This window comes from Oryzias latipes, chromosome 19, assembly GCF_002234675.1.
Source record: "Oryzias latipes chromosome 19, ASM223467v1".
NCBI classification, from domain to species: Eukaryota; Metazoa; Chordata; class Actinopteri; order Beloniformes; family Adrianichthyidae; genus Oryzias; species Oryzias latipes.
In genome coordinates, this window is record NC_019877.2 from 24,469,376 (window position 1) to 24,484,931 (window position 15,556).

General features: G+C 45.6%; 2 protein-coding genes across 3 annotated transcripts in view; both read left to right on the top strand.

Annotated features, from left to right (window-relative positions):
* Positions 1-1,519: 1,519 nt before the first annotated feature.
* On the top strand, positions 1,520-9,824 carry LOC101172611 (chromobox protein homolog 2). Its single transcript, XM_004080794.4, has 5 exons — positions 1,520-2,083; positions 2,159-2,202; positions 4,307-4,372; positions 6,537-6,606; positions 6,678-9,824. Exons 1-5 carry the CDS (start codon positions 2,018-2,020, stop codon positions 7,941-7,943), a joined length of 1,512 nt encoding a protein of 503 aa, XP_004080842.1. The 5' UTR covers positions 1,520-2,017; the 3' UTR covers positions 7,944-9,824.
* A 2,692-nt stretch (positions 9,825-12,516) lies between these two features.
* stxbp4 (syntaxin binding protein 4) overlaps positions 12,517-15,556 on the top strand; it is a 42,248-nt gene continuing 39,208 nt past the window's right edge. For both annotated transcript variants that reach the window (XM_011488559.3, XM_020712133.2), the window contains exon 1: positions 12,517-12,675. In XM_011488559.3, coding sequence (XP_011486861.1) covers positions 12,620-12,675 — 56 coding nt within the window. In that variant the 5' untranslated portion in view covers positions 12,517-12,619. The remainder of the gene's footprint in view (positions 12,676-15,556) is intronic.

A 15,556-nucleotide genomic window follows, 5' to 3' on the forward strand; every position in this document is an offset into this window, starting at 1 on the left:
AGTTAAGCATTTTTCTGTCAGTGTTGATTCTCCCCATTGACTGTAGTCCATGATTCTTCCTCAGTCTCCCACCCCCCTCTGTCTTGTCCCCTCCACCATCAATTAGCACTTTTTTACGTTCTTCCACAAAAACTTTCATACGACCTGATCCAGACTCCTTTTTCTCAGACCCCATCCTGAAATAACTCAATTGGCTCCCTGATTATTTCAGAATTTCTTTCAAAAATCTTTCCTACACTTTCAAAGGCCATGCACCCTCTCTCAACTCCATAATGGTCTGACTTTCTCCATCTGGACCTGCTATCAGATAGATGGAATCTTTATCCATCCCAAAGATAATTGAACAGAAGCCATCTGCTTGCAACAACACTCACACATCAAATACATCATTTAAAAACACGAGAAAGCAATGCAATTATTATTATTATTATTGATTTTTTTGGGTGTTTGCTCTGGGAGCTGTACTGTCTAATAACACAAGGTACAAAGACTTCCTCAGTCTGTCTGTGAAGCAGTGGTGGGACAGAAGTCTGCTGCCAAACTCCTCCTCCTGGTTAATTCCTCATGCAGGGGGGGTGAGTTAGGGGTTAGTTGGCCCTGAACCTGGACACAGTCCTCTGTCCTGCAGATGTTGAATGAGCTCAGCCTGCAGAGAAAGTACAGCCTGGACCGGCTCTTTTTGTAGAGCTGGTCTGTATTGGTAGTCCGGTCCAGCTTGTTGTCCAAGACAACCCTGAAGTACGACGGTCTGCAACCTGAGGCTCCTGAACCACCTGTGGCTCTGTGACCCCTCAGCCATGGCTCTCTGGTTAAAGAAAAGAAAACATGTGTAATTGTAAAAAACGAGGTATGTTTTGGATTAAATGTCAAAACATTCAGACGAATCGAACTTTATTCAACTCATTACGTAACAGAGTACGTGTCACTCCGCCAGGGTCCTGACTACAATACCCATAATGCTCCAACAATCCACAAGCAGTACGACTTTATACTGTAGTTTACTGAAGCCACACATTTTGACAGATTTTTTAGTTTTGTGTACCACAGTAAATCTATTTGAGGTCAGGAAGCTCAAGCAGAATTCCACCTCAAGGCGCGCCAGATTATAAAGCGCACAGTCAATTATTGAACAAAATTTAATGATTTTAAGAATACCATATGATCTGTTACATAAGCTTCACTTAATTAGCTCTGATTTAAAGTTAATATGTTAGATTCATAGTTTTTTGGCTAAGATGCACAAAAATAAACAAATAAATAAATAAAATAAACCGTTTAATTAAAAAAATTCCCTGTTGACATCACACAACCTACTATTACATTTGCTGCTTTGAGACGATCCTATGTGGTCCAGGGTGTCTTTAATTTAGAAAGGAATCCATGTTATCAAAAGTTAAAAACTACTGCATTTTATATTTTGGGGGGGAAAATGTTTAAATTTATGTTTTATTTATGCAGGGAAAAAACAGTAGTTTATTTACATTTATCAAAATAGTAGCAATACCTTAAATACAAATCAGTGTCTTGTTTTCTAAAGGGTGAAGTCAGACTTTGTGGCTCCTCCTGGGTTGCAGTTTTCAGAAATGGACCCAAATGGCTCTTTAAGTGTTGAAGGTTGCAGACCCCTGTCCAAATACCTGCAGGACTCACCTGGAGACCCTCATGCTCCATCCACACTTCTGTACACGTCAGAACCATGGAGAGCAGAGCTCATCCTTGGCATTCAATCACCTCCAGTTTTTAAGTAAAAAATACATCATTTTGGGTTTTTTTAAGACCTAATTTGTTTAAAAGAGATTTTTCTGTAAAACAATAATTCCTTCATTTGTTTCTACGTCTCTATTTTTAAATTTAAATAGTTCATTTTTTATCTTTAGTTTGTAGTATCCCTGGGTTTTTTGTTTTGCAAGTGCTATTATTATGTTATTATCATTATGTATGAAAGCCTGCGCGAACGCGGTTGTAGGAGGGAGTACGGTGGCCGTGCGCGGTCAAACCTCCCGCTGCTGCTGCTGTCATGGAGGGGGTCACGGTGGGCCAGGTATTCGACGCGGAGTGCATTCTGAGCAAGCGGTCCAGAAAGGTAAACACCAGCGCCGAACCGTGCTCCCCCGCGGACCGGTTCCGCCGGTTCTGACGCTGCTGTGTGTCTCCGCAGGGAAAGTTCGAGTATCTGGTGAAGTGGAGAGGCTGGTCGTCCAAGTGAGTAGCTGCTAGCCGCGCGTAGCTAACAAATCACACCGAAAATGGCCCCGAACAAAGCCCGTGGCGGCTCGGTGCTGGCTCCGCTGCCGGGAGTTTGGCATCCGAACCGAACCGGAAACCCCTCAGCTTCGCTTCGAGGCGCCGAGTAGTTTTTCCGGTAAAAACGTTGCTTTAATTCGTCTCCTCGTTCGTCCGCTTTCCACGCTCCAGAGGCTGGAAGTGGACGAACCCGGACCAACCGAACCGAAACGGGTCAGAATCTGCAGCATTTGAACGCCTCACAATCTGCTTTATGGAGACCCAAACGATTTGAGTTTCTTTGGCTGCTTGTGTTTTTGAAGGACGCTTCAAACCTTTATTTAAACATGTTTACTTTCCAAAGTGTGGGCGGTACCAGCAGAACCAGACAGTTCTGGTGCTGGAGGCTCAGAGCTGTGTGGGAGTTCAGGAGATGCGCGTTGACCCGGAAGAGCAGGAAACGTCAGCCCAGCTGTAGGGTCACAGTTCACCTTCACCCTGTCAGAGGTGGCCCATCATCTTCATCAGGACCACAGACTGTTCACTCTGTCCATTCACAGAATCAATAAAGTTTTTTAAAAAAAAAGGCTACCTATCAAATTGAAGATTTTTATTAAACTGAATGCAGATATAGAATAAATAGACAAATACCTGCCTCCAGTAAATTAAAATAGCTCATTTATTAGAAGTTTGCTCGTTAAAGTGTTTACATTTGAACCCCCCCCCCCCCCCCCCCCCCCCCCAAAAAAAAAAAAAAAAAAAAGGATTTGGGCTTAAAAGTACTGCATTTTCTGGCTCCCCAGATGTGTTTCTGTGCAGCCCGGCTCCTCTCAAAGCTGGGAGGATGTTGAGAAAGTCGGTTCTGTTGGAATTTTATCTGCTCAATCAGCCTCAGGTGGCACCCAAGTGCCTCAACAGCAATTATATAGTCATAAAATATATTTAAAGAGTCACTTCAGTGTCTCAAAGTGACTTCCTCTTAAAGACCAACTCCCATGACACATTTTTACATTTTCTGATGATGGAGGATAGAAAGAAAATTAAGCTCAGATTTGCATTTCTGAGTATTTCTTTTTCTAAATGATTGTAAATCAGGAACAGACAGAAGAAATCTTGTATTGGAAGAAAGCTTGTAACGTATTGGTTACGTTAGAAAAACGCTGGGCGAGCCACAAGCTCCCTGCTCTGCTCTATTCCGATGCATCCCCTTGCAGACCAGTAGACCCATGAACGTCCTTGTTTGCCTCCTCTGAGCTGCAGACTGGACGGCTGGACGGCTCTGACGTTGTTCCCCATTTTGTTGCATAATGTTAGGTTGGGGTCGTGAGGGGCTGTAAGCTAGCAGGAGAGCGTGTAAACAAAGGGATGATGGGATGTCAGCCGAGGCCTCACCTCCAACAGTCCCGTCCACTGTTTCCACTGCTCTGCAGAAACTACATCCCAGAAAATGACAGGTTTTTGGATTTTGGTTTAAAAACGGCATCATAATGAAAAGACCACTGGGAAGACTTTGAGAATAGATCAAAAGATGATCAGAGTGGGACTTTAAACTGTGTAAACGCACATAAAACGTAGTAAAACTATACATACATCATACATCATATCATCAAATATCTACGTTTGATAAAAATCAGAAAAATTGAGACATCAGATTCTAAAATAGGACCATGTAACCAATTTTTCAGTAACTGTTCTGTTTGAAGAATAATTCTGCTCTCACTTCATCAATAGACAGAATCTACTTCTACCACTGAGAACGAAACGCCTTTCAGCACAAATGGACGGCATGTGATCAGAAAGTTTGGTTGTGGTTCTAGTGGTTGAGTGAAACGTGTGGTTAACAGTGGGGGGGGGGGGGGGGGTGAGGCATATGGAATAAGGTCCTCCTCTACCCTGTGTGCTGTTGTGCTATCCTAGGCCCTTTACCATTGGGAGTGGGGTCATCTAGACCCAACTCAAACTGTGCTCAATGCAGATTCGGTGCTGACCATTAGTTACGGTTTGAAAAAGCAGAGTCCTAATTCTACGCTCCAGTGTCCAGTTTGAGTTATGAGACTTTGAAATGTGGAATTAACATCTGCAGGCACAACAGCTGGGAGCCGGAGGAGAACATCCTGGACCCCCGGCTTTTGGCTGCATTTCATAAGAGGTGAGCGGCTCAGGTCCGTCCTGTTTCCTTCATTCTTCGTGGGGATGAATGATGTACCTTTGAACTAAATGGATGTAGGATGGGCAGACCAAAGACAGATGTCTGTTTGTAAATCTAATGCTTTTCTAGAGCATTTTAATGAATGAATGGAATATTTAAATGTCTCAACATTCAGAGTGATGATAGATAATCACACAGTCCTAGTCTAAAGTTCTTATGACATTTTTTATGGATTCTGGGCGCAGACTATTTGTCAGTGGGTTTAATGTTGAAACTTTGGGTCCTCCCCATCTGGTCCTCCTCTCAGCAGTCAGTCTGAGCTAAATCTCAACCGTTCTCCTGGTTCTGACTTCCTGTCTAGCCTCACTTTGTCCATAAGGATTCAGGCCAAAGTGTCAATCCATCCCAACACAACCAGCACATCGATCCTGTAGGTCAGGGGTCGGGAACCTATGGCTCGCGAGCCATATATGGCTCTTTTGATGGTCACATGTGGCTCGCAGACAAATCTTTAATTATACTTTTTTTTTTCATTAGACCAGTCCTCGGGCGCGATGCGATGCCAGAGGCGCGCAGTAGTAGCGTTGCTTGGAGAAAAAACTATCAGTTTACTATTATCTATTATTTCACAGAGTTTGTACCACCCGGAAACCTGTGAATTGACGTACCTAAAACGGCGCGCTCCCGTCTCTGAGAAAGAGCGCGCAGTTGCGGGGACGGGATGTGTGAGGGAGAAAGCAGAGGGGGGGGGGGGGGGGGGCAGCAGGTGAATCCCGCTGCCCGTCACTCACTGCAGCGTGTGAGTGTGTGTTTGTCTCCAGGTCTGCATGTGATCAGTCTGTCTCACATCTACAGAACATTCAGACCTACGATCACGTTTAAAGTCTCAACGCCTGCATGAAGCAGAAACTCACCACGTATCAACCGGACAAGACCATCAGCAGAACTACCACGAATCATTTATTAGCAACAGCATAATGATGACTTATTGTACTTTAAAAGTGTTAAAATTACATCAAATGCACACATTCATTTGTATTTTTAGTTTTAAAAATATTGTCGCGGACTGAGTTTAACTTGGCTGTTGGGCCTCGTTAAAAGTTCTGGAGTTCATGGAACGCATCGATCAAGCAGTGATCTGATTGGCTCTCAGTTCTGTCGCTCAGCCTGTTGTTAGGGAGTTTGGACCAATGGGGTTCAGCTATGGGCCGAATAAGGGAAATGGGAGGGGCTGCAGCGGGAGCAGGGGAATATAAAGTTGAGAGAAGCGCTCTCGTCTCGTCTCGGCGGGCGAGAATAAGGAGTTGCTGAATTAATTGTACGGCGTTTGTTGCGGTCTGCAGTAACCAGAATAAAGAACCTTAAAAGAGGTTAAGTCTCCGTGCCTCAGTGTGGGAAAGGGACGCTACATTATTGTATGGCTCTTTCAAAATTACATTTAAAAATATGTGGCGTTTATGGCTCTCTTGGTCAAAAAGGTTCCCGACCCCTGCTGTAGGTGTATATAGGAACTGGACTGAGTGATCCCTCTCCTCTGGCGTTTCAAACAGGAAGTACCTGCTGGCTCCAAGAAGCCAAAACGCCAAAGACCTTTCTAGAGAAATGAACAGCTGTTCCTCAGTCCTTCTATTGCTCTGAAGAACCGTTCTGGATCTGATACCGTTTTCTTTTTCTACCATGTTCTTGATAATCCTCATTTTTTCATGATATATGTATTTTTCAATTAGTAAAAGTTATTCAAGTTCTAAACTAAACCTCGAACGTTTGAACCGTTTGATTGACAGATTCTCCAGAGTGGTAGGGGAGTGGACTGGATGAGTGGTTGTCATAGAAACGATGACTCAGACAGACTCGGACCAATCACTGCTTACTGACAGCGTCTGGCACCAACATGGCGTTGTCTTTATCACGAATCAATGGCGACTGAATTGACTTTGATTTGGTTGGAGCCTAAGAGTGACGTGTCAGTCAGTCAGTCAGTCCAGTTCTCATGGAGGGTCAGTGGGTGCTCCCCTTTAGGTCTCTGATCTTAGGGGTACAGATCATGGATCAGGGCTGAACCGTGATCTGTGCGGGTCAGTAGTCCCGGTTCAGAACACACGGGTACCTCAGTTACTTACTGCTTCAGAAGAAGGTTTTTCTGAGTGTCTCTTTATGGTTTCAGAGAACAAGAGCGAGAGCTTCTGTTCCAGAAGAAAGGGAAGCGCCCACGAGGAAGACCCCGGAAGATTTTGGTGAGACCCGATCTCTTCCTCCTATGTTAAGGCCCCAGCCTCCTCCTCATCCTCACTCCTTGTGTCTTCAGCCACCCCTCACTCCAGACAAGGACAGCCGGTCTTCATCGTGCTCTTCTTCTGGCCTCTCATCGCCACGTTCCTCCTCTTCATCAGAAGATGAAGAGCACACAAAAAAGGCCAAGCCCAGCCCTGTCCCACAGAAGAGGCCTCATATCATGCTGGCCAAAGCAGACCCCCCTCATAAGAAGAAACGTGGGAGGAAGCCGCTACCTCCTGACCTGAAGGCGTTGCGGCAGGTAAAGAACCGACCTTCTCCTCCTCCTCCTCCTCCTCCTCCTCCTCCACGCCACCACCAGCCGATCAGGCTACCCAGGGAGGACACGCGACCCGGCATAAAGAAGCCCCTGCAGCCGGCCAGCTTTACGTACCTGAGCAGGACGTCCAGAGAAGAGGCCGCGGCCCCTTCCCTTGCTTTCTCCCAGAGTGCAGCTTCTAAGGTGGGGTCCATCAGCATGTGGGTGGGCCGCTCCCTGTCTGCCTCCTCTCCGTCCTCCTCCAAGACCAGCTTGTCCCAGAAAAACTCTTACCTGAAGCGCTCCTTCTCAGAGAGTGGAGGGGGGAGCCGAGCAGACGGCTTAAAAATGTCTGCTGTCAAACCAGGTGGAACCTCGAGCTCCCCTGGGGCGCATGGCAGCTTCAGTGGGGGCCAGGTGGGGATTCAGAGCCCCGCCCCTGGTCAAAAGCGACCAGAAGGTCAGGCAGCGAAGACAGGAGTGGTTCAACACAAGCAGCAGAATCCCGTGCTGTCCAAGCCTTCATCGTCGTCTCCCTTCCTTCGGGACCGAGCCAGCCAGGCGCTGAACCTCAGAGCCCTCAACCTGCAGAGTGTCGGCAAGACCTACGCCGGGGGCGCGCACGGCAGCACCGACTTCAGGAGTGGGACTGCTAAAGGGGGCCCGCGGAGCGGCCTGTCAGCTGGCGGCGGTGCAGAACGAGGGCGGGACAGAGAGCCAGCGATAAGGCGCGACGGCGCCCTGAGGGACAGGCGTAATCAGCGGAGCGGCTCTCAGGATCGCGGCCTGAATGAGCTCAGCACCGGGGACTCTGACGAGGTCAGCAGCAGCGAGTCCGAACGTGGTGCCGCCCTGTTCCCCGACAAAATCCGGCCCAGCCTCGGCGCCAGCGCCACCGACTCAGACACAGAAACGGACTGGCGACCCGAGCGGTGCCTCCTGGAACACGTCTCCGTCACCGACGTCACGGCCAACTTCATCACGGTGACGGTGAAGGAGTCGCCCACCAGTGTAGGGTTCTTTAATTCCCGGAATCATTGAGGGACGTCGGCCGAACTGGGCCACGCCCACATTTTCTGGTGGTTTTGTTGTGCGGCACCAGTGACCCCACTGAAACTCTGAGTCATGAAGGAACTATGTGGTCGAAGCCCAGCTTTCACCCAGGGGCCACTGCCATGTTTCAGGGGGCCGATTTCTACAAGCCACCACACTGAAGAGGCAGGAGGCGGAGCCTTGCAGCGCTGACGGCCACGGAGGCCCGAACTCCAGGTTCTGCAATAGAAACTCAGTCCACAGACTCACCAGTGAAAGTGGGGCTTGTGATGGTGTGTCACTCTAATCTGCTACTTCACAGGAAATTCATGACATTTGTGTGCTAACATTTGTTGTACTGTTTTATACCAGGAGGGGGCAGCATTCCTGTGACAGAGACCCAAAGTGCTAGCCCATCTCCAGAGGTACAAGGTCAGCTTAACCCTTAGACAGCAGAGCTTTAGCTGCGGTGTTCAACTCTTTACATATTTAACATCATTCCAACAACAGAAGCTTTGCGTTGACATGCAACACTTTACAGTAGTGGAGTGTTTATGTGATGTACAGTGGATTGGGACACGAAGACGCTGTTCTCTGCATCAGAATCTGTTGGTTCCATGTTAATTGTGTAAATAGTTGAAGAGTTCAAAGTTCACGGTTGCAACAGTTCTGGTGTTGAAGGGTTAACGGGCGCTGCAGCAGGTGTGCAGAAAGCCACCTGTGCTGTTAATCTAATAGGTTTTACACAGACTCATTTATGCAGAAACTGCCTTTTAATACTTCTGGAATGACAACGTACGTTTTTGCTTTATTTGATTTGTTTTGGGTTCTACGTCATGGAATCTGGAAGGTTTATTTAAGCCCCGCCCCCTGAGTCTTTGACAGCAAAGCTTGCTTTCCCGATAACGGGATCAGGTGACTGAGCACACCTGGCACCAACATCCAGATCCAAAAGTGGAGTCAGCTGGAAAACAAGCTGTCACTGGACCAAAGCTGAAGTTGTGTGATCAGGAAAGTTCGTGTTTGTCTTCACCGTCAGCTGTCGCTTCTTGGGACACTACAAGATCTTTGAATGTATTACAGCTTCACTTTGATTTTTGATTTCCACAGCTTATTGACGTCTTAGAGTGGCGATGGCGGTGAGACATGGTTCTAAAAACACTGTGTTGTTTTTTTATAGGGACAAGCATTTATTTGACATTTGAAAAACTGTTAACTGACTAAACTAATGATCCTGAACGGCCATCTGGTGTTTGATGAAGGAATTATAGTCATTTAAATGAGGACAGCAATTCTGCTATTATGTGTTCAAACTCAGAGTCACCAGCCTTTAGTCTGGGGAGCAACAACTGAAGTATTTCCTTCCTGCAGCTTCTTCTGGTTTCACAAACTGTGCAGGAATCTCAGCTGACTTTGTCTCCAGCGCTTCTGGTTTTTATGGCCTTTTCTAAAAGCGGATCCTCTTCCAGCGTCTCTCCATGTGGACCTCGGGTTTTAAACCTTCCTGTCTCCTGTTCCTCAGGTTCGGATCACATTCGTACTTGAGGCCAAACCCAGCGACTCCTGTCAGGTTTCTTTTTGATGCTCTGGTTTTGGACCAAAGGTGTTGTGTTCAGCTCATACCTTCATAAATGTTTGTATTGTTTTGCACTAAGCTAAGGTAAGCTGGCCTTGGTTACTATTGATCTCTTGTACATGCCATGTTTGTACTGTACATGTTTTTCATGACAGTGTCTTCTTCAGCTTAAACATGTTATTTATATTTGTAAATATGTCTTTATATGATGTGACTCTGAGTCCTGGTGCTCATGTTGGCTCTGAGCTTCAGAGTCTTGTTGCTTTGTGCCTCCCTGATGTTTGAAGGAAAATAAAGGTTCAGATATGAAACACTTCAGGCGTCCTGCTGATTTTCAAGAAAAATACAGTTTTTTATCATGTAAATTTAGTTATGGAAAGAAATTCTATTGATTTACATAGCAGAAACACACTCTATAGAAAACAATTAATTATTGAACTTTTGACAAGTCAGTGCCAGAAATAGTCGTAGATTTAGCACATTTTGATCCTTTACCTTATCAACTACTACACCAATGTCAACTGTACACTAAACCGCTTATCTCACAGTAAAAGGTTTTAATGGAAGGTGGTACGATTCTGAAATATTGTAGAATTTCCACTTCTGGTTAATGATGTCCGAGCGCCATCTTGTCTGCAGCCAGATCCCCTCATGGAGTGGAGTCGGGAGCTTGTGGCCCACAGATTGTTGTTTCTAAGTAACAACTACAAGATTTTTCAAATGACATTTTTTTGTATCCTTCTGATTCACCACTTTGAACAAAGAATTGGTCAATAACCCAGTTTAATGTTTATTTCCTTTATATATATATATATCCCCCATCATAAGGAAAAGTGCCACAAGAACATGTTAAAAACTCCAAAATCACCATTTTCAGCTAGCTTTTTCAAAAGTCCAATTGTTGTTTTTTTTCTTCATTTACCTGCAATGATTGGAGAAATACTGCAGGGGTCACTAGAGAGGGAGTAACAGTTTAGGTAATGTGTCTGTACACTCCTTGAGATGTCCTCATCACTAGTATATACACAGTTATCATTTCCTATGAGGCACCTAGTAAACTATTTTACTTCTTATCTTAGATTATGAAAGAAATCAGGAAAAAGGGGATCACAATGCTGAATTTCAGTCTTGTAACTAAAAAGCAGAAAAGCCAAACTCCTACATTTGGTTGCTGTTCAGACACAGGTACTATACAGGTACTATACTGTCATGGTGCCCCGGGGTATCTACTCCTTCTCCCCCCCCATGCAGAATTTACTCTGTGTGTCCCACCATTGGACTCAGCTGCTCCCCTCTTCAGCATTCCTGCTCTGAGCTCTATTTAAGATGTTCCTGTTCCTGTGTTCATCGCCAGTTCATCTGCCCTCTACGGAGGTACCACCTTCGTGAAATCGATGACGTTTAAAAAATAAAAAAGGAGTGAGCATGGTGTCCGTATTGGTTTTACTATTCAGGATACTATATAGTTTTTTAGTTGTTAGGGTGGGAATTGGGACAGCTATTGTCTGTGCATCGCCACAAAACGAGGACTACTCCATTCACCGTCTTGGACTGCATCCAGCACTCACTTCCTCCTCCACTGGGACTCACGCTCTTCCATCATCCCATCATCGTGGCTTCCTCCTCCAGCCACAGAACACCTCTCCAGAATACCAGTTTCTCTTGATCTCTTCCGTGATCTTTCCGGGTCTGGGTCTGTAACCGTTCTCCGCTAACATGACACTCTCAAGATCCACAATCGTGCCATTCTATTAGGGCTACTCTGAGGTCAGGTGACAAAGGTTGGGTCTGCTCCATTGACTGTATATAGCTGGACAATCGCATGGGACATCACCCATAGAAAATGCCTTGCTTCCGGTTCCAACCGAACAAAGTCAATTCAGTCGCCATTTTGACTCCTTTCCCATTTTGGAACCACACATCCTCAGTGAGGATGGAGGATTGGCCTGTCTATTTCAATGGCAACCACTCTCTCCAATCAGGAGTGATTAAGTTAGAAGGCCACACCCCTACCACTGAAAGCGGGCTCCGAACAATCTGTCAATCCAATGCTTCAAATGTTTGATGCCAGGCTTTTATTGAGGCATCTGAATGGTCAGTTGATAACTTGTGCTCCAGCAAAAATATCATGAAAAAAAAAACAGAATTAGCAATAACATGTTAATAATAGGCAGTAGAACAAGAACGGTTATTCTGACTAACATAATGGCAGAGTAATAGCTGTTCATTCATTAATAGAAGTCTACAGGATTTTGGCTTTTGGAACCAGCGGGTTCCACAGAGTATCTTAGTACTATTTGGAACGGGAAGGGGAGAGGTAGTTCAGTCCAGTCCTTATTTTACGGACAATGGTCTGCTCCAGTTGCCATCCTATTTACATTTCCCAGAAGTCTCTGCAAAATACCAGTGGACATCATCTATGCTCAGAAGATTTGCCCAATATAGACCACAAGGAATTACGCTTGAACGATTTTTTTCATGTTCAAAATGTATTTTAATTTTTTAAACCATGCACCCAAGTTTTCATCCTCAGAACACAGGATTCATAAATAGTCTTCCTAAATAATTCATTAGGTTTCTACTTTGGGAAATCTGTGACGTCATAATTGTCGTTTAAAAAAAGTTGCACACATTGTGTTCAAATTGCTCTTAAAATCCATGTCGCTAGATAGTTCTGCACAATGTATAGATTTTTAGTAGTCAGGGAGTCTGGAGGGAATTGGGATTTCGCTAAAAAGATCAGCAGACGCCAAACCTGCTTTACATATAGATAAATGAAAGCAAAAGTTTTTTAGCTGTAAATTGTTTATTAGCGTCGTACTCTCTGAATTTTTTATGTTTCTGAATGTTAAACTGTTTTTTTTTCCTTTCTGATAATTGCTGACCTTAGTCCGTGAGCAGCGGCGCGTTCCTTTCCTGAAGTTTTCACCTGCTCTCGGGAGCGTTCAACTTGGATTAGCGGGAAAAGATAAGAGCGCGCGCGCGCCTGCAGGAGGATTTGCTAGCTGCCCCGGCGCCGCGCGCGCTCTCAGCCAGAGAGCCGCTCGGAGCCGCCGAGCTCATCTGTGTGTTTTTGTGAGGCGGGGTCAGTCACACCCCCGCGGCGGCGATGCCGTTCCTCCCCCAGGACGCGGAACGCTTCGATGGACTGTCGCTGTTGTACTGGTGAGTGCCCCCCGCCCCCTTTAAGACAGTCGCGGGTCACCAGAACGTGTTTGCGTGTTAGTAATACGGACATGATTGTTTGTTGCTGCTTGCACGCGCGCGTCTTCAGTTCGTGTTGTCATTGTGGGGTTGTGCTCCTTTTCCAGCGTGGTTCAATGGTCGCCTTCAAATATTTTTGGGAACACGCTTGGAAAAATAAGGAACAAAGTTGACGGTTCTTCTTTTCCTTTCTCCTTCAGATGACAGCAGTGTTTATTTTTGAAGTCACACATTTAAGGAGTATTTTTCCTTTCACGTGGCCAAGTCACGGCTCGTGCAGGTGTTTCAGTCTGATCCTAACAGAAACAAGTCAAAGTGACTTAAGGTTCAGTGTTCTTCTTTCAATAAAACAATAAAAACATCTTCCTGATCTCTTTATATAATTTCACTCACTTAGCTTTTTGGTGCACGGCGTGCATGGATGCATGAAGGCACGCACGCGCAGCATAATCTGACTGTGAGCTCATGATGACATGTCAGTTCAGGTAATGAGTTAATAATAGAGCCGCTTTGTTTGCTGCAGGTCGTGTGCTGATCCTCACTCCTCCTCTTCCACCACAGTGCAGCATCACCAAAGTTAAAGGAAAACTATTCTTCCTGCATCTGAAGAATGTGCACAATGTCTTTTACGCATCACCATACTGGCTCTAAACATTTTAAACTGCAATTTGGCTTAAAAATCTGCTTTATCCACGTGTCCAGGTTGTTATTGTTTAGTGCAGAGAAAGCATTTTGAAGGCCCTCAAATGCAAAAGGAGAATCTACTCCATCCCATGTAGGAGGCACCAGCATGGATGAAGATCATCTGCTGGACCATTTTAATATGTAGTTGTTGAGTTAGATCAGTTAGTTCTTATCTATGAGTTCTGGTAAATCGCCTGTCCGTCCTGGGGGAGGATCCCTCCTTCATGTGGACCCCCCTGAGGTTTCTTCATTTTTTCCGAAATCCGTTTTTTTTAGGAGTTTTTCCCTATAGAAGGAGGGTCTAAGGGCAGGGATGCCAGTTTAGTTTAGTCTGTTTAGTTAAAGTTTATTATCCTATTGAATTCTATGCATTTATGATCCTTTTTGATAGTATGTTTACCTTACAGTTACTGGTATGAAGCCCATTGAGACGACTGTTGTTGTGAATTTGGGCTATAGAAATAAAATTGAATTGAATTGAATTGAATTGCAGGGATGTGTCCGTGGTGTATTGGCTCTTTGGACCAGGTAAATGGCGTTTGCTTATGCAGGACTCTACTACCTTCCTTAAAAGCCCAAAGCACCCTACAGTCACAGTCCCATTCACCCATGCACACACACATAGGGATGTGACGATAACCGTATCACCGCACGTTTTTTTTTTGTTTGTTTTTGTTAAGTTTTGCATATGGCGCGTCAATGGAGCCATAATAAACACATTAAACACATTCATCTTTCCTGATAATTGACTTTTTCTGCTAGTCCTGTGTTCAGACTTTCCTTCTTTCTTTCAGACTGTTTTCTCCTTCTCTCCCACCGCTCTCTCTCATAGGCGCGCGCTCTCAGTGCCTCCGCGCTGCACGTGCCACGCTGCTCCCTTTACACACAGGAGCGCGCTTTCAGAAGCACACAAACTCATTCTACAACAGAAGTTTTCGTCTCGCGAGGAAATATGACAAATTTACCGCGTTCTAATTGTTAATTTACATTGTATTCATTTCCGTTTCAAGCTGCATGCGTTCTTAAGGGCGCGCGAAACGGCCGCCCGCCGGAGGATTTTGTGTGTAGGGAGGGGGGGGGGGGGTTATTAGGGTTCACCTTCACTCCAAACATGAACGCGCGCTGTTAGATTTCCATGAATATCACTACATGTTTTGTTTGGGAACTATTTTTTGCAGCGTAACGTTACGTGTCTGTATAAACAAAGGCGGAGCCTCCTGGCCCGTGTTCTTCATGGCTACCGGAAAAGTGAAAAAAGTGTCTGCAGTCTGTTTATTACTGGGCAATATTTAATATTCTGAGAAAATGTGTGTGCCAAAGAGCACGGGTGAAGGCTCGCGTGCAGCTAGAGAGCGGTCCGCTGCAGAGGGATCAACACGCACCACCAACAAACATGTGCGCACCTTCCTCCTACGTACATGCAGCGCTGACCCACACAGTCACAGTCAACCCACAACACCTATATGGGCTTTATATATAGTTAGTTCATTAGTTTGGTAGTAGTTAGTTGTTACTGTTATTTTATAATAAAGAATACTACGTTGTAATTGTATTTTTTTTTTTTTTTTTTGTTTTTTTTTTTTGGGGGGGGGGGGGGGGGGGGCTGCGGTTAACCGCGACACCGCGCCCCCTGGTGGTTCATCACCGCGGTGATGAAAAATCCGACACCGTCACAGCTCTACACACACATTCACACAATAATAATAATAATGGATTAGATTAATTGCACTTTTTCTTGGTGCTCTAAGTGCTTACATTGTGTCCATTATTCATTCACTCCTCATTCGTTCTTGGTGATGTAGCTACTGATGTACCACAGCTGTCCTGGGGCAGACTGACAGAGGCGTGGCTGCCAGTTTGCGCCTACGGCCCCTGTGACCATCACCGGGACATTCATACACATTCACACACCAGTGGAGCCACAGTGGAGCCACAGTGGAGTGTCTTGCCCAAAGACACAATAAACAGTTGGCTGGGGGGAGCGGGGATCGAACCACCGACCCTTCGATCAATGGACGCCCCTGCCGCCCCTGATGGTGGCTCTTCTGCCTAACACTGGCACTATACTACCAGGAGCAATGTGGGCCTCAGTGTCTTGCTCAAGGACACTTCAATAGGCGGGCAGGGCAGAAATCGAGCTGGTGATCTTCGGTGATCA

Coding starts and splice junctions, on each gene's coding strand:
- LOC101172611 (XM_004080794.4), top strand. CDS start 2,018: ATGGAGGGGGTCACGGTGGGCCAGGTATTCGACGCGGAGTGCATTCTG. Junction 2,084..2,158: donor TGAGCAAGCGGTCCAGAAAG/GTAAACACCAGC, acceptor GTGTCTCCGCAG/GGAAAGTTCGAGTATCTGGT. Junction 2,203..4,306: donor TGGAGAGGCTGGTCGTCCAA/GTGAGTAGCTGC, acceptor TAACATCTGCAG/GCACAACAGCTGGGAGCCGG.